Source organism: Carya illinoinensis, chromosome 13, assembly GCF_018687715.1.
Source record: "Carya illinoinensis cultivar Pawnee chromosome 13, C.illinoinensisPawnee_v1, whole genome shotgun sequence".
Taxonomy (NCBI): Eukaryota; Viridiplantae; Streptophyta; class Magnoliopsida; order Fagales; family Juglandaceae; genus Carya; species Carya illinoinensis.
In genome coordinates, this window is record NC_056764.1 from 11,890,807 (window position 1) to 11,910,735 (window position 19,929).

At 35.2% G+C, this 19,929-nt stretch overlaps 1 protein-coding gene across 1 annotated transcript; it reads left to right on the forward strand.

Moving 5' to 3' along the window:
- Positions 1-7,674: 7,674 nt before the first annotated feature.
- Positions 7,675-11,326, forward strand: LOC122291905 (receptor-like protein kinase HERK 1). The gene has a single exon (XM_043099943.1). It carries the CDS (start codon positions 8,369-8,371, stop codon positions 10,886-10,888), a length of 2,520 nt encoding a protein of 839 aa, XP_042955877.1. The 5' UTR covers positions 7,675-8,368; the 3' UTR covers positions 10,889-11,326.
- The last annotated feature ends 8,603 nt before the right edge of the window (positions 11,327-19,929 follow it).

Below are 19,929 nucleotides of genomic sequence, written 5' to 3' on the forward strand. Positions count from 1 at the left end.
GGCTGTTTTTGCAGGAGGAAAGAATTTAGCAAGAAACCTCTCAGCCATGTCCTGCCAACTAACGATGCTTCCCGGTTGTAGAGATTGTAGCCAACCTCTAGCCTTGTCCCTCAAAGAGAAAGGAAACAATCTCAATCTAATGTTGTCTTCAATAACACCATTGATCTTCACAGTGTCGCAAATCTCCAAGAACATTGCCAAGTGAATATTGGGATCATCAAGTGGCGATCCACTGAATTGAGCCAGCTGCACCATGCTAATCAAAGCTGGTTTGAGCTCAAAGTTGTTGGCATTAATTGGCTGGTGCATTATGCTCGAGTAATTTCCATTCACAACTGGTCGTACATAGTCTTTCAAGGTGCGTGGTAGTACCTCACGATCTTCTTCAGCCATGGCTAGTATCTTATTTCTTCTTAGTGATCTAAGAGTTCTTTCAATCTCCGGATCAACAGGAATAATATCACGAGATCTAGCACGGCGCATCCAATGTCAAAAACACACCTGTAGAACAAATTAAAACAAAATTCTAAATTAAAACCAAGATTACTTTGTATCGATATTGACAAAAAGAATAAGAATAAACCAATCCCCGGCAACGGCGCCAAAAACTTGACCGGTGCAAAACTGCAAGTGCACAGTATCGTAATTTTATAGTAAAGTAATAAGAAGAGTATCGTCCTCAGGGATTAGTACCTTACGTTTGCCAAATACCAAAATTATACTAAACTTGATTTTATTTAGAGGAATCACTAAGATTTTTGTAGTTGCAATTTAAACTAGATCAACTCAAAGAAAAATATGCAAAGGAAATAACACTGACGTTCGAAGATCAAATTAATGGGAAGAAAACTTCTAGGAAATCGATTCCACCTACTTCTTCACTATGCTTTTCTCATCCAGCTAATTTAATTTAAATCTCTTTTGTCTATTAGCAAATCTCTAATTCATCCAAAAGCCTCTTTCGATAGTCAATTGGAATTGACTCTTGGTTATCAATTCACACAAGAATATGCAAATTCAATAATCAAGAACGCAATAAGACCAATGATTTAATTACTAAATAGGTTCATACAAGTCTTTCGATCTCTATACTTACCTATGCTGAAATATCCAAGATCTACCCTATGATTCCCTCTTTCGATAGCAAATCACAAGATTACTTATCATCTAATCAATGGCCAATTAATTAGAAACAATAAATTCAGAATAAATCAGATAAACAAAGAGAGAATTGCATTAAATTAGCATAGTCAATCAAGAATAGTTCGGAAATAGGTTACATCGTTTTCCTAGAATGAAGAAAATTTAGCTCATGTTAGAAATGGAATTCAACATAAATAAATTCACCATAATTGTTCTGAGAAGATGGAAAGAAAATAAACACTGAAAAATCCTCATTGCAGCCTCAACTCGTCGTCAAAAGCTCAAGGGAACGATTCAACGCTTTTCTCTCATCCATGCTCGTGTATGATTCCAACGTACGTGCAATAATTAGAATTCCCTCTCCAAAAATAGATGATTTGAATCCCTCTAGCTATGTTTTTCTCTCCCAAGAAGTGTTCTCCAGTCAAAACTCCTGGCTCTAGAGTGAAAAATTACTTTTATATGGTCTCACGGCGGAAGACCTTAATTCTGTCAAAATACGATGTTCGCTCGAGCGGGGTGTCGAGCGCGCGTCGAGCGTTCGACTCTGCCTGATTTCGCTCGAGCGTCCTATCGAGCGCACATCGAACGTTCGACTCTGCCTGAATTCGCTCGAGCGGCCAATGTCTCCGCTCGAGCGAACTTGTGAATTCTGCAATATGAAATTTTGCAAGTCATCACCTATGTCCATCATGGCTAACGTTCAAACTTAACCCACCACTTACTTCTCTAAAACTCGAAATTTGTTTTTCAAGAGAGAGTAAGGACAGCTTCTCAAAAATCATACTTAATGAATGATGCATGCATTTCCCTTACAATGCAAAAACTCTGGCATTATTTCAGTGGTTTATTTCAGTGCGACGGAGGAGGGGTTTTGCAGGAAATAGCAACCCCCACTCATCGAGGCCCAAAGACCCATTGCGCGCCACCTTTCTTTCAGGATCGCAGCAAAGCAGCAAGTTGTGGCTTTGGTTTGGGCCGCCATATATGAAGTTGAGCAAGTGCAACCGTAGCACCACATCTAGTCACCATCAACGGTAGCCAAGCACGCTGCAAAAGACCACGCGAACCACCGTGCCAGCCTCCGAAAACCACTAGAGGGAGTGCTTTGTTTTTGCTCTCTGAAACAGAGGATTTTTCTCCTCACCGTGAGCTACAGAGCTCCTCCAAAATGCTGTCGTAAGTGTGTGCGCCAGCCCGAGATACTCATCGGAACGGAGAGTTCGGCGGATAGGTCCGAGGCGCTGTTGGCGGAGAAGACAGCGTCGGAGCCAAGCAATGACCCTGACTCAGTCTGCCAAAGGCTGGGGAAAGATTTGCCGTCTGCACTGCCCAGCCCGATCTCTGCGTCAATGTCCTCAACCGGGAAATCTACAAGGTCCTCGATGTGCATAGGTAACTGGGAAAGATTTGGGAGAGAGGCAGTGAAGGAAAGTTAGGGAGAGATTATTAGTTCACAGAATTGGGAGAGAGAGGCAGCGAAGGAAAGCTAGTAACTGGGCCAGTGGCTTATGTCGATGTCCTCGACCGCTACCTTGATGTGCCATCTATCTCGTCCATGAAGTTCAATCCGATCATTGTTACAAACTGCACCTGAGAAAAATGTGAAAGCAAATAATGAAAACTGTTTTCAGAGTTTGTCAAAAACACACGTTTTAATTAAAAGAAAGAAGATACATAGAGTGTATATTGTTTGCAACTGCTACAGTTACTGATTCGTGGCAAAGCTCTAACATGAATCACAACTTAAATTTCGTTTTCATGGCTAATAAATACTTCGCCCAAAGTCAATGACGTGAAGCTTTCAAAACAAGTCTGACAGATCGATGACATGCCAAACATTCAGCTTAAAGCTGTCAATTTCTTTGCCTAATCTGTGACTAGGGCGGACCCCCTCCCAAATTCACTTCTCCAATCGCCTCAAACATTCCACCAGCAGGACTTATATATACGAAAGAAACTTTAATTCAACTTGCCCTCCGCCCATTAATTTTAAAAGTTTTTTTTGAAAAAATTATATATCCAGTTGCTCGTGTTAAGTTACGTTTAGATATTAAACGAGTTAAGAGTTAAATTTTTTAATAAATAGTAATGAGTAGAGATAATAAAATAAATTTTATAAGATTAATATAATTTTAGATAGATTTAAATATGATGAATTTAGATGTATTTATAAAAAATTGAAAATAATTATAAGTCTCACGTGTGATTAAAGAGATATTAAATTAAAAAAAATTATAAATTTTACGTATAAAAAAATTTTAAATTGAATAATATTTTATAATTAGAAAACTATATATTTAAATATTAAAATAAATCTAAAATAAAAGTTAACTGAAATGAAATGAAGTAGCTCATTGAAAGATTCAAACAAAACTTAATGGACGGAAAATCTTCTTTTATCCATATTAGTCAAGCGATTCTGCAAATTCACTGAGTTACGTACGGGCCAACCATTGCCAACCCTCAGTTTGGGTTCGGTAGAGATCACTAGAGATTTTGTCTCATACACAGTTTTACTGTTTATACTTTATAACCAAAATATTCTATTTCAAGTCGGATAATTGGATATCTGAGTTTTTATAAATGGGCACCATCCAAATTATTAGGTTGTATTTGAGTGTTTATTGAATTGAGTTAAATTTTTTATAAATAATAATGAGTTGAGTTGATAAAATGAGTTATGTGAGATTCATTTAAAATAAATATAGATGTGTTTAAATGTTAATAAGAATTTAATACTATTTATAAAAAGTTGAAAAAGTTTATAAATTTCACATAAAAAGATATTTTAAGTTGAAATGCATTTAGTAACTTGAGAGTTGAGTTTTTAAATATTAGGTTTAGTTTAACATTAAATTGAACTGAGCTGAATTTAGTTAAGTTTAATAATTAAAGGAACCGTAAAAATAGAAAAGGTTATTAGAGGATATTCTTGTCAAAATAAATAGACACGTATCGCTTTATTTTATTCGTATATAAATACTTGTAAATATACATGTAACAGATTCAACTAAACTCTTGCTTTTTCTCAATCCCTAAATTTATTAGAGGGTATTCTTGTCAAAATAAATAGACACGTATCGCTTTATTTTATTCGTATATAAATACTTGTAAATATACATGTAACAGATTCAACCAAACTCTTGCTTTTTCTCAATCCCTAAATTTATTAGAGGGTATTCTTGTCAAAATAAATAGACACGTATCGCTTTATTTTATTCGTATATAAATACTTGTAAATATACATGTAACAGATTCAACCAAACTCTTGCTTTTTCTCAATCCCTAAATTCTTTCCCTTCTTCTCTCTATCAGTTCGATAAGGTCTTCGGAGTTTTTCCTTTTCTTTGGCAACCAAATTTTGCCATGGTATCATAGAGGTACCCGCTTTTGATTTACAAGAATACCCTCTAATAACCTTCTCTGTTTTCACTAATATGTCACAAAGGGGTATATTTGAACTGCATTATAAACTTTATGTGAATTTGGGAGTACCTGTTCGCATACGGATTTACACCCAACTACTTTTGTACGATAATGTAAAATTCTTGTAAAAAAATGCTAGTCTAGCCCCTCTAACTAACAGCTCAATTTTCTCGCTTGATTATTTTAATTTTTAATTTTTTTATTTAATAATTAAAAAATAAACTATTAATAAAATTGTATATATATAGAAAAAATCTAGTTGCAACCATATTGTGCACTAATATATGTACCAATATATTATGATTGGTCAAAAAATATATTTTATTGAAAACAGTACTAATTTAAATTTTAAGTATGAAGGAATCAGTATTGATATATAGATTAGTCCGCGACTTTATTTATATGTAGCAAAACTTATATATATATATTTTAATGATTAAATATGTTAAAAAAATATTGAAAAGAAAATTAAAAAAAAAATTGTGAGAGAATTTATAAGTTCCTTGGCAGCTGGTCAAACCTATTGTTTTACTAATGGAATGCATGTACGTAGAATTATCTGCCCAAAATAGGAAAAGGTTAGATTTTTTCATAATTGTAATAACATCATGTATGTAATGCACTAAAACTCACGACTTGGTCACGACTATCTTATTTGCTATTATACAGGAAGATTAACAAACCAATTAAACTCCATCTTTGTTGACAAAATAAGACATTTTATGATCAATAATAACCGTAGATCGATAGAATCGTCTTCAGCTCGATCCCATCTGTCTCCCCCCCAAACAAACTTTCTTGTGGGGCTTTTTTATTTCCTCCTTTTTGGTTTAAGATATTTAATTAAGATTAGATTATTAGCCAACCTAAAAGTGACACCTTTTCAGACTATCCAATTTGTCAAGGGCATGATACCAACCACTCCCTACACATTTCCTTCTCTCTCTCTCTCTCTCTCTCTCTCTCTCTCTCTCTCTCTCTCTCTCTCTCTCTCTCTCTCTCTCTCTCTCTCCCTCCCTTTTTTCAACACCTAAAAAAGTTGGTGAATGAATAAAGGTTATAATCTGTAAATTAAAAATCATAAACAATACCTTTAGGTTAGGTTAGGTTTGAATGATGAAATGAAAATTTTTAGTTTGAGATGAAAGTTAAAAATTGAATAAAATATTATTTTTTAATGTTATTATTTTAAAATTTGAAAAAGTTAAATTGAGATTTAAAAAATTAAATTATTTATTATATTTTTTATAAAAATTTAAAAAAATTATAATGATGAGATGAGATAAGATGAAAATTTTGAATCTCATCTTAATTCCAAATCTATTATATATATAATTGGCCGGCATCTTTGGCAAGCAAAGTTAAATTTACGTTACTATATATGGCACTGATCATCGAATTTCATTCTATTGACGTAATTATCTTTTTAATTAGAGTATCGTTACATCTATAAAAGAATTACACAAAAATAATCTTATAAATTGATGTGGTTTCATTTGATCTGTTAAATTTATTTTATAATAAAAGTAATTTTACAATCTGGCGAATCACATTAAACCATATCAGTTTGTGGGATTACTTTTGTGTAATCTTTTTGTGGTTAGAGTATTTACTTTCTAATTAATGATTAATGTAATGGCTATGAAATTCTTTTGTGTCAATAAAGTGTCAATCTCATCAACTTACAAAACCTGCAATTAACTTAACAAATTAAAATACTTCTTCTCATTTCTAACATGTTTGTTTATTTAGACAAATGATACTATCTAGTTGAAATATTATATTATTATCTTTGTATTATTCAAGCATTGCATGAGTACTATTAGTAATGGATACTCCCCCTATGACCGCTACCATGACAGCTCTTTGCTTTGGTGTTATGTATATATATAGAACAAAACGCGTCTTAAAGTGATTTAGGGTAAAGAGAGTGTGACATGTCTAAGTGGTTTTGGGGCTAAAGTGATTCGAAGAGAATAATGAAGGAAGAAGACTGATCAGTTTATCAGTTTTCTTGTGGCTAAAGTGATTTGAAATAGGGAATACGCTCTGTCAATTTCCCTTCTCTCTTTATCTTGTGGAGGCCACTCCCCTTGAAGAGAGGATCTATTTGTTAACCTTGAGAGAGATGGAGGGCCATACATTCATCATATATCCGTCTTTAACTTCAAAGTATATTACTCAATTGCCGTGAAGTGCCAACTCAAACAGCTAGCTAGCGTTTTAGAGGTCAAATGTGCATTATTAATTAAAAGACAAATCCAAAGCCACCATCACCGAATACTTCATTCCATTATGAATCTTCCTACATATGCACATAAATTGATATCAACAGTATGTGAATAGTATACTAAAATTGCATGCCCTCCGTTTTTCTCGATACAAAAAAATGAATATTTATAATGAATTATTTGTAATGATAATAAATTTATTTTGACAAAATATAGTTATTTTAACAGAAATAACTGATTACTAATAAACAGTTTTTTTGTAATACTTTACATACACAATTTGTCTATGTAGCAAACATTTAATTTTGTTCTGGATTAAAACAAGATTGAATCATATATTCTCGCCAATATCTAGAATGTGTAAAGAGTATGTAAAAGTGTCTGTATATAAAATTTATATATATATAATTTATTTACAAATCATATTTTTTATACATTCAACGTATTATTAATTTGGAAGCTTTTCACGTTAACTATATTAAAATTGTAAATAAATTTTAATATATATGATCGGTATTAAAAATTAATTTCCTCACTTTAATTCAGACGATTAAAAGTTATGTCGCAGTAGTAGTCCCTGTATCATTTTCCTTCCCGCACAAACCGCGTTGCTAGACTAGTTAGTTCCATGTGAACACAGTTTTTCTTTATTTTTCCTTCCTTTGCATGTAGATCAGGGGCGCGATTTCGGGGAAGGGGAGAGGGAGGGCCACACGCTCTGTCCTGCTTTGGTAAACGAGTGGCTCTACTGTCTACATTCGGGATCCTCAGTCGGGATCTCATTCGTGACTTTAGCATTTATGTTGATAAATTGATACACTGAAGGGATTAGAATTACGTGGAGACAATTATAAACTTGGTTTTCAGACTTGGTTGGTAGACATAACTCGCACCCATCATTTAGTAAAGTAAAATACCTGACTGCTGCTTTTTCTTTCCCACCACCATTAAAATTTATTATATGAAACCCTCCTCCACTAAATTCTCACTACTCTTTAACTTAATTCTTTTTGTCACCTTTTTTCCCATTATTTTTAGTTTCTCGCGAAAAAGATAAGAGATTCATCCATCACAAATTATTCACAATTCCACAGACAAGACTAGGGACACCCTCCCATATTAGCCGGTTTCCTCGTATTCAATCTCGTTCCAGCACCTCCTTGACTCTGTTTTGATCATTAGTTTTTGTTTGACATCCGTTTCCGTTCATTTATTACATAAAATAATCTACGAGCCTGTCAATATCGGAAGCTGGCACCAAGTTCAAACCAGCTGGTGCTGTAGAAGATTTGTGCTCAATATTTGTCTGTTCCTCTTATTTGCGTTTAAATCCTTTCAGAACTTAAAAAGGGTAACTCAGATTTGCTTTCTGCTCTGGGATTACACATCTGGGTGTCTCTCTTGGAGCTCACATGATCCGAAAGGTGCCAACTTTTCTCTTCCTTGTTCAATTTGTTTCACATGTGTTTCTATATTTCAAAGGTGTCTGTGAGTCTGTGTATCCGGCTTTCATTCAAAACCTAGCTTAAAGAAAACCTCTATCTTTGTTCTTTAATAAACTTTCGATGTTTATTGTGATGGGTAGCAGAAAACCAGAGTTGTTAATCTGGGTTTTATCAATTTTGTGCCTGGCATGCTTTTCTAGTGGATTTAATCCTGTAAACAGTTACCTAGTAAACTGTGGATCATCCACCAATAGTTCAATAGGTGACCGTGTGTTCGTTGCCGATAACTTGGCTTCAAATTTGCTGTCAACCCCTCAAGATATTCTTGCCGAAAGCTCTTCAAAATCATTCACTTTCTCTGAAGATTCAGCGCTGTATCAGACAGCAAGAGTCTTTACTGGATCCTCAAAATACACGTTTTCGGTCCGCCGGAGTGGGAGGCTGTGGATCCGCCTCTATTTCTACCCATTCGTATATAATACTTACAATATGAGTGCGGCAAAATTTTCTGTTTCAACTCAAGACCATGTCCTTCTGAGCAATTTCGGTGTTAAAAACACTTCTATCCTTAAAGAATTTTCATTAAATGTGACATCAAACATACTTGTAATCACCTTCACACCTCTGGGCAATTCAATCGCTTTCTTGAATGCCATAGAAGTGGTTTCGGTCCCTGATGGACTTATTGCCAATGAGGTCGACACTGTTAATTCACCAGCAAGGTTCCAAGGGTTGTTGCCTCTAGCACTTGAAACGGTATGGAGGGTGAACATGGGTGGACCAAAAGTCACCTTTGATAATGATACACTTTGGCGAACTTGGGTTCCCGATCGAAGTTTTTTACTACAGGAAAACTTTGCCAAAGATATCTCAAATATTGCAGCTGTTCAGTACGTTAAGGGTGGGGCAACAGAAGATATAGCTCCACCCACTGTATATGGTACTGCCACAGAGATGAACTCATCGGGTGATCCTAACAGCAATTTCAATATTAGCTGGGAGTTCAATGTGGATCCCGGATTTCAGTACTTTGTTCGGTTTCACTTTTGTGATATTGTAAGTAAAAGTCTTCACGAGCTCTACTTCAATGCTTACATTGACTCGTGGATTGTTCTTAGGGACGTTGATCTGACTACTTATTCCTTTAACACCTTGGGTGCTGCATTTTATATGGATTTTGTTACATTGTCAGCTGTTAGCACTAAGCTCCGTATAAGTATTGGCCCATCTCTTGTAGGTGGTGCTTACCCCAATGCAATCCTAAATGGGTTGGAGATCATGAAAATGAACAATTCTATGGGCAGTCTGAGTGCAGCAGCCTCTATGATTATTCCTTCAGATTCGAGTTCAAAGAAAAATGTTGGTGTGATTGTAGGTGTAAGCATTGGGGCCTTCATTACAGTGGTATTAGCTGTAATTCTCTTTGTGTTGTGCCGAAAAGGAAAAAAGCTGGCGCTTCAAAGAAATTCAAAGACATGGGTTCCAATATCCATCAATGGAGGAAATACTCAATCCATGGGAAGTAAATACTCTAGTGGAACGACTGCTAGTGCTATTTCTAACTATGGCTATCGCATTCCTTTTGCAGCAGTTCAAGAAGCTACAAACAACTTTGATGAGAGTTGGGTTATTGGGATTGGTGGTTTTGGGAAAGTGTACAAAGGCGTTTTAAGCAATGGTACGCAAGTGGCAGTTAAGAGAGGAAATCCTCGGTCCCAACAAGGACTTGCAGAGTTTCAAACTGAAATCGAGATGCTGTCTCAGTTCCGCCATCGCCATCTTGTTTCATTGATTGGATATTGTGACGAAAAGAATGAGATGATCTTGGTTTATGAATATATGGAGAATGGGACCCTCAAGAGTCATCTTTACGGTTCAGGTCTTCCCAACTTGAGTTGGAAGCAGAGGCTTGAGATATGCATTGGAGCAGCTAGAGGACTCCATTACCTCCACACAGGATATGCTAAAGCAGTTATTCACCGCGATGTAAAGTCTGCTAATATCTTGCTTGATGAGAATCTCATGGCGAAAGTTGCTGATTTTGGGCTCTCGAAAACGGGACCTGAAATTGACCAGACTCATGTCAGTACAGCAGTGAAAGGAAGTTTTGGGTATCTTGATCCAGAATATTTCAGAAGGCAACAACTGACGGAGAAGTCAGATGTGTATTCATTTGGTGTGGTTTTGTTTGAAGTTCTTTGTGCAAGGCCTGTGATAGATCCATCCCTTCCAAGGGAAATGGTGAACTTGGCTGAATGGGCAATGAAATGGCAAAACAGAGGGCAGTTGGAACAGATAATAGATTCTACTCTAGTGGGGAAAGTTAGACCAGATTCTCTAAGGAAGTTTGGAGAGACTGCTGAGAAATGCTTGGCTGACTTTGGTGTTGATAGGCCCGCAATGGGAGATGTCTTATGGAATCTCGAATATGCTCTTCAACTTCAAGAGGCAGTTACTGATGGTGATCCTGAAGAAAACAGTACTAATATGATTGGTGAACTCTCTCCACAAGTGAACAATTTCGGTAGCAGCAGTACTAATGTTTCTGCTACCCAGTTGGGTGTGTCAGTCGTGGATGATCTTTCAGGTGTTTCCATGAGTAGGGTGTTCTCACAGCTGTTGAAGTCTGAGGGTAGGTGACAGTTTGGGATGGTGTACTCTGTGCCCTGTGATTTCAACAACTTACTAATAAGAGTTTTGGGTCTTTTTCTTCTGAGGGACAACTGTTTGCGAAATTACGGTAGATAGGGATCTTGATTCTGTTATCCATAAAATGAGACCCTGTATCTCATTGTACAATACTTGGGCTGTTTGTTTGATTACTAGAAAATCCAAAGGGGGTACTCTGCTCCTAATCTATAGTGCTCAAAATGCTTATAGAGGTGTCCTTGGTGGAGTGCCGCAATCAAACTACCATGAGCATTGTTAGTTCTATTTTGTACAGAAGGGTCGGTGGTCAAGTTAGTTTTAGCAGTTTGTAAGAATGTTGCAGCTTCATCGTCAAGCAGTGTACGTGTTTATCTTTTAAATTTGTATGAAGTAACATGGTTAACAAAACATTTACCATTACTACTGCTAGTGTTTTTGTTGAGTGATTCAGGTGTAACAAGGTAATAAATAAACAATTACTATTAACACTGCTAAATCAGGGCAAGGCAACATTTGAACTTGTAAAGTTCAAAAGTTGTCTTGGGGAAATATTGCAGGTCTGGTAACTGGTAAGGTGAATTCGGCATCTCAGATGGAAAAAACTACTCTACATGATGCCATATTGTCATGTTGGTTTGATGGACTGGAGTTTATGAGAGATTTATTCCAAAAATTTCTGCAGTTGTAGCAGAGGCAGATCTCAACAAGAAGCAGATGGTGATGCTAATTGTTGCCGTTATTAGTTCATAAACATTTAAAAATAAAAAAGAACAAATCATTCCATGTGATTATTCCAGATGCAATCTGTAGTTCTGTTTTTGGGGGCGGGAGGGGGTATTTATTTCTTGTTTTTAGCCTGAAAGAGAGGAAAGTTGTAACATGGGTTGCAAAAATCAGAACAGAACAGCAAGCATTAAATTTACATTTTTTAATGGTGTAAAAAAGTGTGAGGCTGTTGTGTATATTTTCTATAAAATTAATTCCTGTCAATGTGTGCGAGGACGATAATCCATTATCACATCGGAGCTTATTCATTACCGGGATGCAATCCACTAACCGGCCTGTGGTTCGCTCTAGTAATGAGTTAATGAGCATGAACAAAACTATAAAATGACCCATCAATCTGCATTTTGCATTGCTGCATTAACTTTCCTTTAGCTTAATCATGTATAAATTGAACTGTACTTGATTTAATCATCTTTTATCATTTGAGTGTTAAGATCTTGTCATGTGTCATATTTTTAGATCTAATATACCAATTTTCCAAATTAGTTTCACTCTTTTCTTTTATCACAGCCGCTGCAGCAGTAAATATAGACCACTCTTTCTTGGGTGCGTGTGGTGAGACGTGAAAGCAATATTTGGCAAACGCACTCATATGCCTATAGGGCAAAATACTGGGTAAGAATATCATTCAAGATATATATATATACACAAAAAAAAAAAAAAAAATAAATAAATAAAAGAAGAAGCAAAAAGAATTGCATTCCTGTTAGTGACCAAAGTGGACCTATCCAGAAGGGATGGGGGATATCATTAAATTGGGATCAATCAAGTTGGAGCTGACAAGGAAAATGTGTTGGGTTTATATTCAGTGAAAAATTACTGAAATTTTCTCTTTATGCAAATGAATAGGTGAGATTGATGGATGTGAATGACGAATAGATCTTATCCATTCACTTTTTAACAGAACTCATCGTATGATTTATTTGGTAAACCAATTAACTCAAGGGAAGCAGCCGATAGAAGTAGTGATGAAGATCTGGAAAATATTTATGTGGGCACTATAATTTTCAAGCATGTTATTGATAAGATAAGACTTAAGAGTCCCATTATGTAAAGGAAGGGAAAGGATAAACAAGAAGGGAAAAATATAGAGGTTCTTCGTCCATCCTTTAAAGGGATAAGGGTTTGGACTTTGGATGTAGACTCCACGGACTGAACAGTAGCGATATTGTTGGAAATTGATCGTGGCTGCTTCCTCTCAAAGTCCTATCACATCTTTTGTAGAGATAACACAAAATGTTGATAATACAGTTGGAGTAAAATTATCTTGGTACCAGTATGAGCTATCCATTACTCAACTCTCATCTGCATAATCTTGCAAATCGGTGTTAGAGCATAACAAGCCTGTACATGCTCACGTTTTTGTCATTATCTTATCTGACTACACTCTTCACTATATGTGCTCTCACTGATTACATATAACGAGTGGCTTCATTTTATTAAAAATTTAGTGAATGATGTCAATTCTCCTTGACTAGATCAATAATCAATATCCTTGTCACAATTGATGACTTTAGCCAAATACACAACACATGTATTGACTTGTGCTGAATTTTTGATAAGTACTTTCTCTTATGACTGTTTCTGAGGCTTTTCCTAATTACCTTATAAGCAACTTTAAAAATGATTAATTAATTATTTGATTAATCAACATGTACTGAAATTTTATTAAATACTCACCTTAACGCCATTCTTAAGGTTTTCCTTGACCTTATTAGTGACTTTACAAATAACTAAATTTTTATTTGGGTATCACCATAACTCCAATTTTCTTGGCGTATCCAGAATTTCTTGAGTTATGCATGTCCACTATAAAGTTGATTCACCTAGGTTTCTCTCAATCCCATTCTAGTCACATGTTTTCTGAATTTTTCCAAAGATAATCCGTTAGTCATTGGATTTGCTACCATCTCGGTTGAGAAAATAAAATTAACCTTGACCTCACCTCTTTATATTATATCTAAAATATAGTAATAATGCACATCAATATCTTTTTCCTTGGAATTCTATATTCTACTTTTTATCAATGAGATGGTAGACTGATTATCACAAAATACATTGATTGATTCCATAGATGTACCCAAATTTCAGCTTTTAATAAAAGCATTTCATCCAAACATTACTCACAGCATTACTACAAGCAATATATTCTGCTTCTATAGTAGACTTAGCAACAGCTTCTTACTCAACAAAGAAAATATTGTTCCACCAAACAGAAATATACATCCAGATGTAGATTTTCTATAATCTACATCACTTCCAAAATCAGTATCATTGTAGTCGATTAATTCTAGATCATTGATTCCAAAGCATAATCTTAAATATTTGGTATCTTGTAAATACCTTAATATATGTTTCATTGCTTACCAATGTTCGTTACCTGAATTAGATTGATATCTACTTACCAATCTTACTGCATGACAAATATCTGGTCTTATACTTGTCCTTGCATACATGAGGATTCCCACAGTTTGAGCATAGGGAACATTAAGCATTTCTCTAATTTTTTCCTCGTCTTTTGGACACATACTTTTATTTAAAACATTACCTTTGCAAACAGGGGTACTTAAGGATTTGCAGTTTTCCATACCAAATCTTTTAGGTACATTTTCTAGATATTTTTCTTGATTTAAATACAACATATTTGAATATCTATCTCTAGAAATTCTTATATAGCTTCACCCATATCTTTCATTTCAAATTTAGATTTCAAAAATCCTTTTGTTTTATTCATCATACCTAGACAATTACTTATCAATAATATATCATCAACATATAATGATAATAATGTTAATTTATTATTATTTTTTCATATATATATATGCAGTAATCTAGTGGACTCATTTCATATTCGATTTCTAAAATGGCTTGGTGAAATTTCAAGTGCCACTGTCTTGAAGATTGCTTAAGTTTATAGGTTGAAGAATAAGTTCATACAATGACTTCTTCAACCTATAAACTTTTTCTTCATGTCCTTTAATTTAGAATCCTCTTGGTTGAGTCATAAAGATATCTTCTTTTAATTCACCATGAAGAAAAGCTATCTTTACATCTAACTGATGTAGTTCCAACTTCATCCTGGCAACAAAAAATATTATTATCCTTACGGATGTGAAATTTGCTATATGCAAATATGTATCTACAAAGTTTACACCTGGTTATTGGGTATATCCCTTAGCTACTAATCTTGGAACCCATAATGATCTTTATGTACCAAACTATTATCAATTTTAAATTTTCTTCTTGGAACCCATTTACAACCAATAGTCTTTTTATCTTTTGGAAGATCTGTTAACTCCCAAACATTATTTTTGTTTATAGATTCTATTTCATCTTTCAGGGCCTTAAGCCATTTATCTGAATCGATACTATTGATTGTCTCAGAAAAATTTTCAGGATCATTTTCTAAATTTTTCAAATTGGTATTTTAGTACATAATGATTTTGAAATAATATCAATGGTCGTCTAATTCTTTTACTCCCATTGTCTCCAACATCAATCCTTGAAGATTGATTTTCATCTAACTTTCTTTTATTCTTATAATTTTGTATTTGAATAATATCAAAATTTTCATTGTCAGTCTCTGTGGAAATATGTTGATTCTCTAAATTATTTAATAAATCTATCTAATTAACTAGAGTAATTAGGTTTGTATTTTTCAAGAAAATAACATCCTTACTTTCTATCAATCATCTTTTAGAAAGACAAAATCTATAACCACTTCTGTTTTCCGCAAATATAATAAAATTGTATTGCCAGATTTTACTTTTTAATTTATTCCTTAGTGGCCTTGGGATAAGCACTTGTGCCTTACAACCTCACGCTTTAAGTTCACTTAAGTCTGGTTTATGTCTCGTCCATATCTCGTAAGGTGGAAGAGGTTTTACTTTGGTTTCAACTCTATTTAATATATATGCCACAGTCGATAATGCTTCAACCCAAAAATATGTTAGTAGATCAGCATATACCATCATTGATCTCGTCATATCCAGTAGAGTTTGTTTCTTCTTTCTACATTGCCATTTTGTTGAGGTTTATATGGCATAGTATGAATGTGTCTTATACCATTCAATTTACAAAAATCATCCAAAGCTTCATATTCACCTCCTCTATCATATTCAAAAATTTAATAGGCTTACCCAACTGGGTTTTTACTTCTATTTTATATTCTTTAAATTTCTCTATTGCCTCAAATTTACATTTTATTAAATAAATATACCCATATGTTGAATAGTCATCAATGAAAGTTATAAAGTATTCCATTCCCCTATGTTTTTTTTTTTGGCAAAGAGCTAGTAGCCCCCCTCATAGATGCCCCGTCTCAATTTTATTAATAAGCCATCACTTATGATAGAAGAAAACGTGGTTACAAGCGAAACATTTGAGAGATTATAAATCTCTCAAAAACAAACCAACAAACAACACTCAAGCAAATATCTAAACATGCCTATATCATAAAAAACAAATAAACTAAACAAGCCTACACCATAAAAACAAAGAATCTAAACAAGCCTATAGTAGAAAATCAAAGAAATTAACAAGCCTATAACATAAAGCAAATAAATAATAATAAGGAGCCAAGACAAAAAAAAAAAACCAATTTGTAAAGCCAGGAAACCAGGAAGCACAGTATTTTCGAAAGAACGTCCGCCTAAACCCAGAACCATCCACAGAACAACAAAGAAACATCAATGAGCAATCCACAAGCTGGCCATAGCCATTTTATCCAATTGGAAAAGGCCCATGAGCTCTCTTGGAAACGTTTGGGTATTATAATGCACCATGTTTTTCCCAAGAGCATCAACTTTAGCTAAAAAATCCACAACTACACTGGCTTCTTTATAACAATGTCTAAATGCATAATCTCCCCTGGCAACATATCTATAATTTGTTCCAAAAAATCCCACACATACCATAAGGAGCATTTCTTAACATAGAGCCAATTAACAACAATTTGAGAATCACATTCCACATCCACAACCTCATAATCGAGATTTTTACCCAAGGTTAAACCTTCGAAAACTGCTCGGAGTCTAGCCTCATTATTGGTGCAAAAACCAAATGGTTTAGAAAATGCCTCAATCAAGTTACCATAGCAGTCCCTAATGATACCTCCATCGCCACCCTTTCCTGGGTTGCCCAAACTGCTGTCATCAACATTAAGTTTAACTTGATCATGTAACAACTTTTTCTAACAAACCACTTGAAAATAGCTTCTTCTCAGTTGAACCAGGGATACATCAAGCCGAGCTAACAACTGAGCATCTGCCACCTTTAGCCTGCACACTTTGGAAATATTATTAGAAATTACTTACACCCAATATTTAATAGAATGCCAAACTTCCGACAAGGATTCTGGCATATCCTCCATCCTGGCACAACATCCACGTTGCCATAAATGCCAAACAAAAATAGACGGAATTAAACCGATTAAAATTCCCACTTGCGATTGGCGATTGGCACGCCTAAACCAAGCATTAACATGTTCCTGCCAACTTTGTTGCTCAACAAATAAAATGCCTAACTTAGCATACACTTTTCTCCAGACGTTCATCAAAAAGTCTCCACTTCCTATCACATGATCGAAGTCCTCTAAGTGCCAGTCAAAATAGCAATTGCAACTCGAAGCTAGTGGAATACCAAGCCTTCTTATTCTCTTATCAACACTCAAACAATTAAAGAAAGCTTTCTACATACATATGGAGATCTTACTAGGTAGCCATTTGCTCCAGACCTAATTTGCCCAATCTAATTTAGGGAGCTTCACTCAAATAATGTCCCAAGCAGATTTTGCTGAGAATTCTCTATGTTTTTCCGGAAGCCACACCAAAACATCACTAGCCTGTTTAACACCACACACCTGTCCATAACCTTGTCGGCTAACTGAGATCCAACCAGCTCCTGAAGCCATTCCACACCCCATCTATCACGAACAACCAGATCATGTATGCAGATATCTGGTTTTGAGACATGCTCGACCATTTCATGTAGCACGCCTTCAATCAGAATTTTATCAAACCATAAAGAAGCTTTCCCCTCCCGCACCTTCCAACGGGAATACTGTATGATCATGGGAATAGTTTTGACAATATTGTTCTAAAATTGGGAACCATGGATCCTATCAACATTTAGGAACAGATGGTTATTTTTCACACACTTAGCCTTGAAGAACTTCATCCATAGAGAATATAGAGTTAATAACTGCCAACCAAACTTTATAAATAAAGCTTATTAAGTCTCAGCAATATCTCATACTCCTACACCCCCTTCCTCTACTGGTAAGCAAAGTTTTTTCCAAGCTTTCCTTTTACATCGCTTTTTACCTTCCTCTTCACCCCAGAAAAAATTTACAAACATAGTATTCAATTTATTCATAACAAGCTTCGGCATATGAACAACCAAAAGGAGATGTATAGGCATACTTGTAAGGACATGTCTCAACAAAATCAATCTTCCTCCCTGCGATAAGTTTCTATTCTTCCATCCTGCCAAAGTTTTCACCACTTTGTCAATAAGCGAATCAAAGTGAGAATCTATTAGTTGACCATCAACAATAGGTGCACCCAAATACGTAAAGGGGAAGTGAACCTAAGAAAAACCCATTTCAAACTAAATATCCCTTAGTCGATTCTAAGGCAACCATTTGGAACAGTAGACAGCTTATTTATCATAATTTATTGTTGACCCGACCACTTATCATACGTTTTAAAAATCTCCATAAGGGCCTTGACCGAACCTTTAGAGGCATTGGCAAAAACCACCACATCGTCAGCATAGAACAAGTGGGAAATCAAAGGAGCATTCAAAGGTAAGGAAAACAATTTGACTTTGCCTTCCAGCAGCTTGCTCTTAATAAGTTGAGAAAGCACTTCCCACATCATAATAAAGAGGTATGGGGATAGAAGATCTCCTTGTCTAAGACCACTCTCAGACTTGAAAAAAACCTTTATACGTACCATTCATCATAATCGAGAACCAAGGCGACGAAATACAATTCCAAATTAATTGGCAAAAAACTCCATAATACCAAAGGATCTCATAACAAGCATCAATAACTTCCAATCCACTCTGTCATAAGTTTACTCATATCAACTCGAATAGATTACCTCCCTTAATCTTCTTGTGTAAAGACCGAAGAATTTCCTGAGTAAGAGAAATATTATGGAAAATACTTCTACCTTTCACAAAAGCTCCCTGCTCAGGTGAAATAATCTTATCCAGAATTGTGGTAAGACGATTGACAAGGATCTTAGCAAAAACTTTATAAATCACATTACATAAACTAATTGGTCTGAATTTATCAAAACTGAAAGGATTCTTCACTTTCAGGATGAGAACAATATAAGAGGCAAAGTAAAATCTAAGCAAGGTCTTCCCTTGAAAAATTTTTGTAATCGCTGCCATAACATCACTTTGAATAATATCCCAGCAGTGTAAATAAAATGCTAATCCAAAACCATCAGGCCCTAGACTAGAATTTACCATAATAGAAGTCAAAATCTCCTGAATCTCCGTTTTAGACGGCTCAACAAGCAAGCCAGGAAGATCACCACTCAAAAGCATTCGGCTGTATGAGGGAGCTTAAATCAGTGTCCTTAGCTTCTCTGATAAGGGAAAGGAAAGCCTCAAAATAATGAACCGCACCTTTATGAACCTGTTCAGGCGAATTCAACAAAGTATTATCATCAATTCCCATAGTTTTAACGCAGGCATTACGGCATCTTTGAGCAATAATAGAGTGAAAGAATTTAGTGTTTCGATCTCCCTTCGTCAACTACTTTTTCTTAGCCTATTGTGCAAGTCGACTATTTTCCTTCAGAAGCCAACTGTCCAATTCAATCTTCGAATTAAGGAGATCGGTTTCCAACTGCTCAGAGAAATCATTTTGAAGACCGGTTTCAATCACTTCAATCCTCTCCTCAAGTTCTTTGATTCTACAGCCAACTCTACCAAAGTCATGTTTATTTTAATTACGCAAGGCGATTTTTAGAGCTTTCAATTTACCAGCAAGGGCACATAGACTACTATCCCTTGGAACATTTTTGAATTGCCAAGAATCTCTCACCACTCATCGGAAATCATCATGAAGAAGCCACATATTCTGGAATTTGAAGGGGATCGGACCATATCTTTGATCTTTAGACTCCAAATTCATAAGCAACAGGGAGTGATCCGAAGTTCTACAACTGAGAAAACAGGCCTCGACATCTCTATACTATAAAACAAAATCGTTGTTAACAAGGATG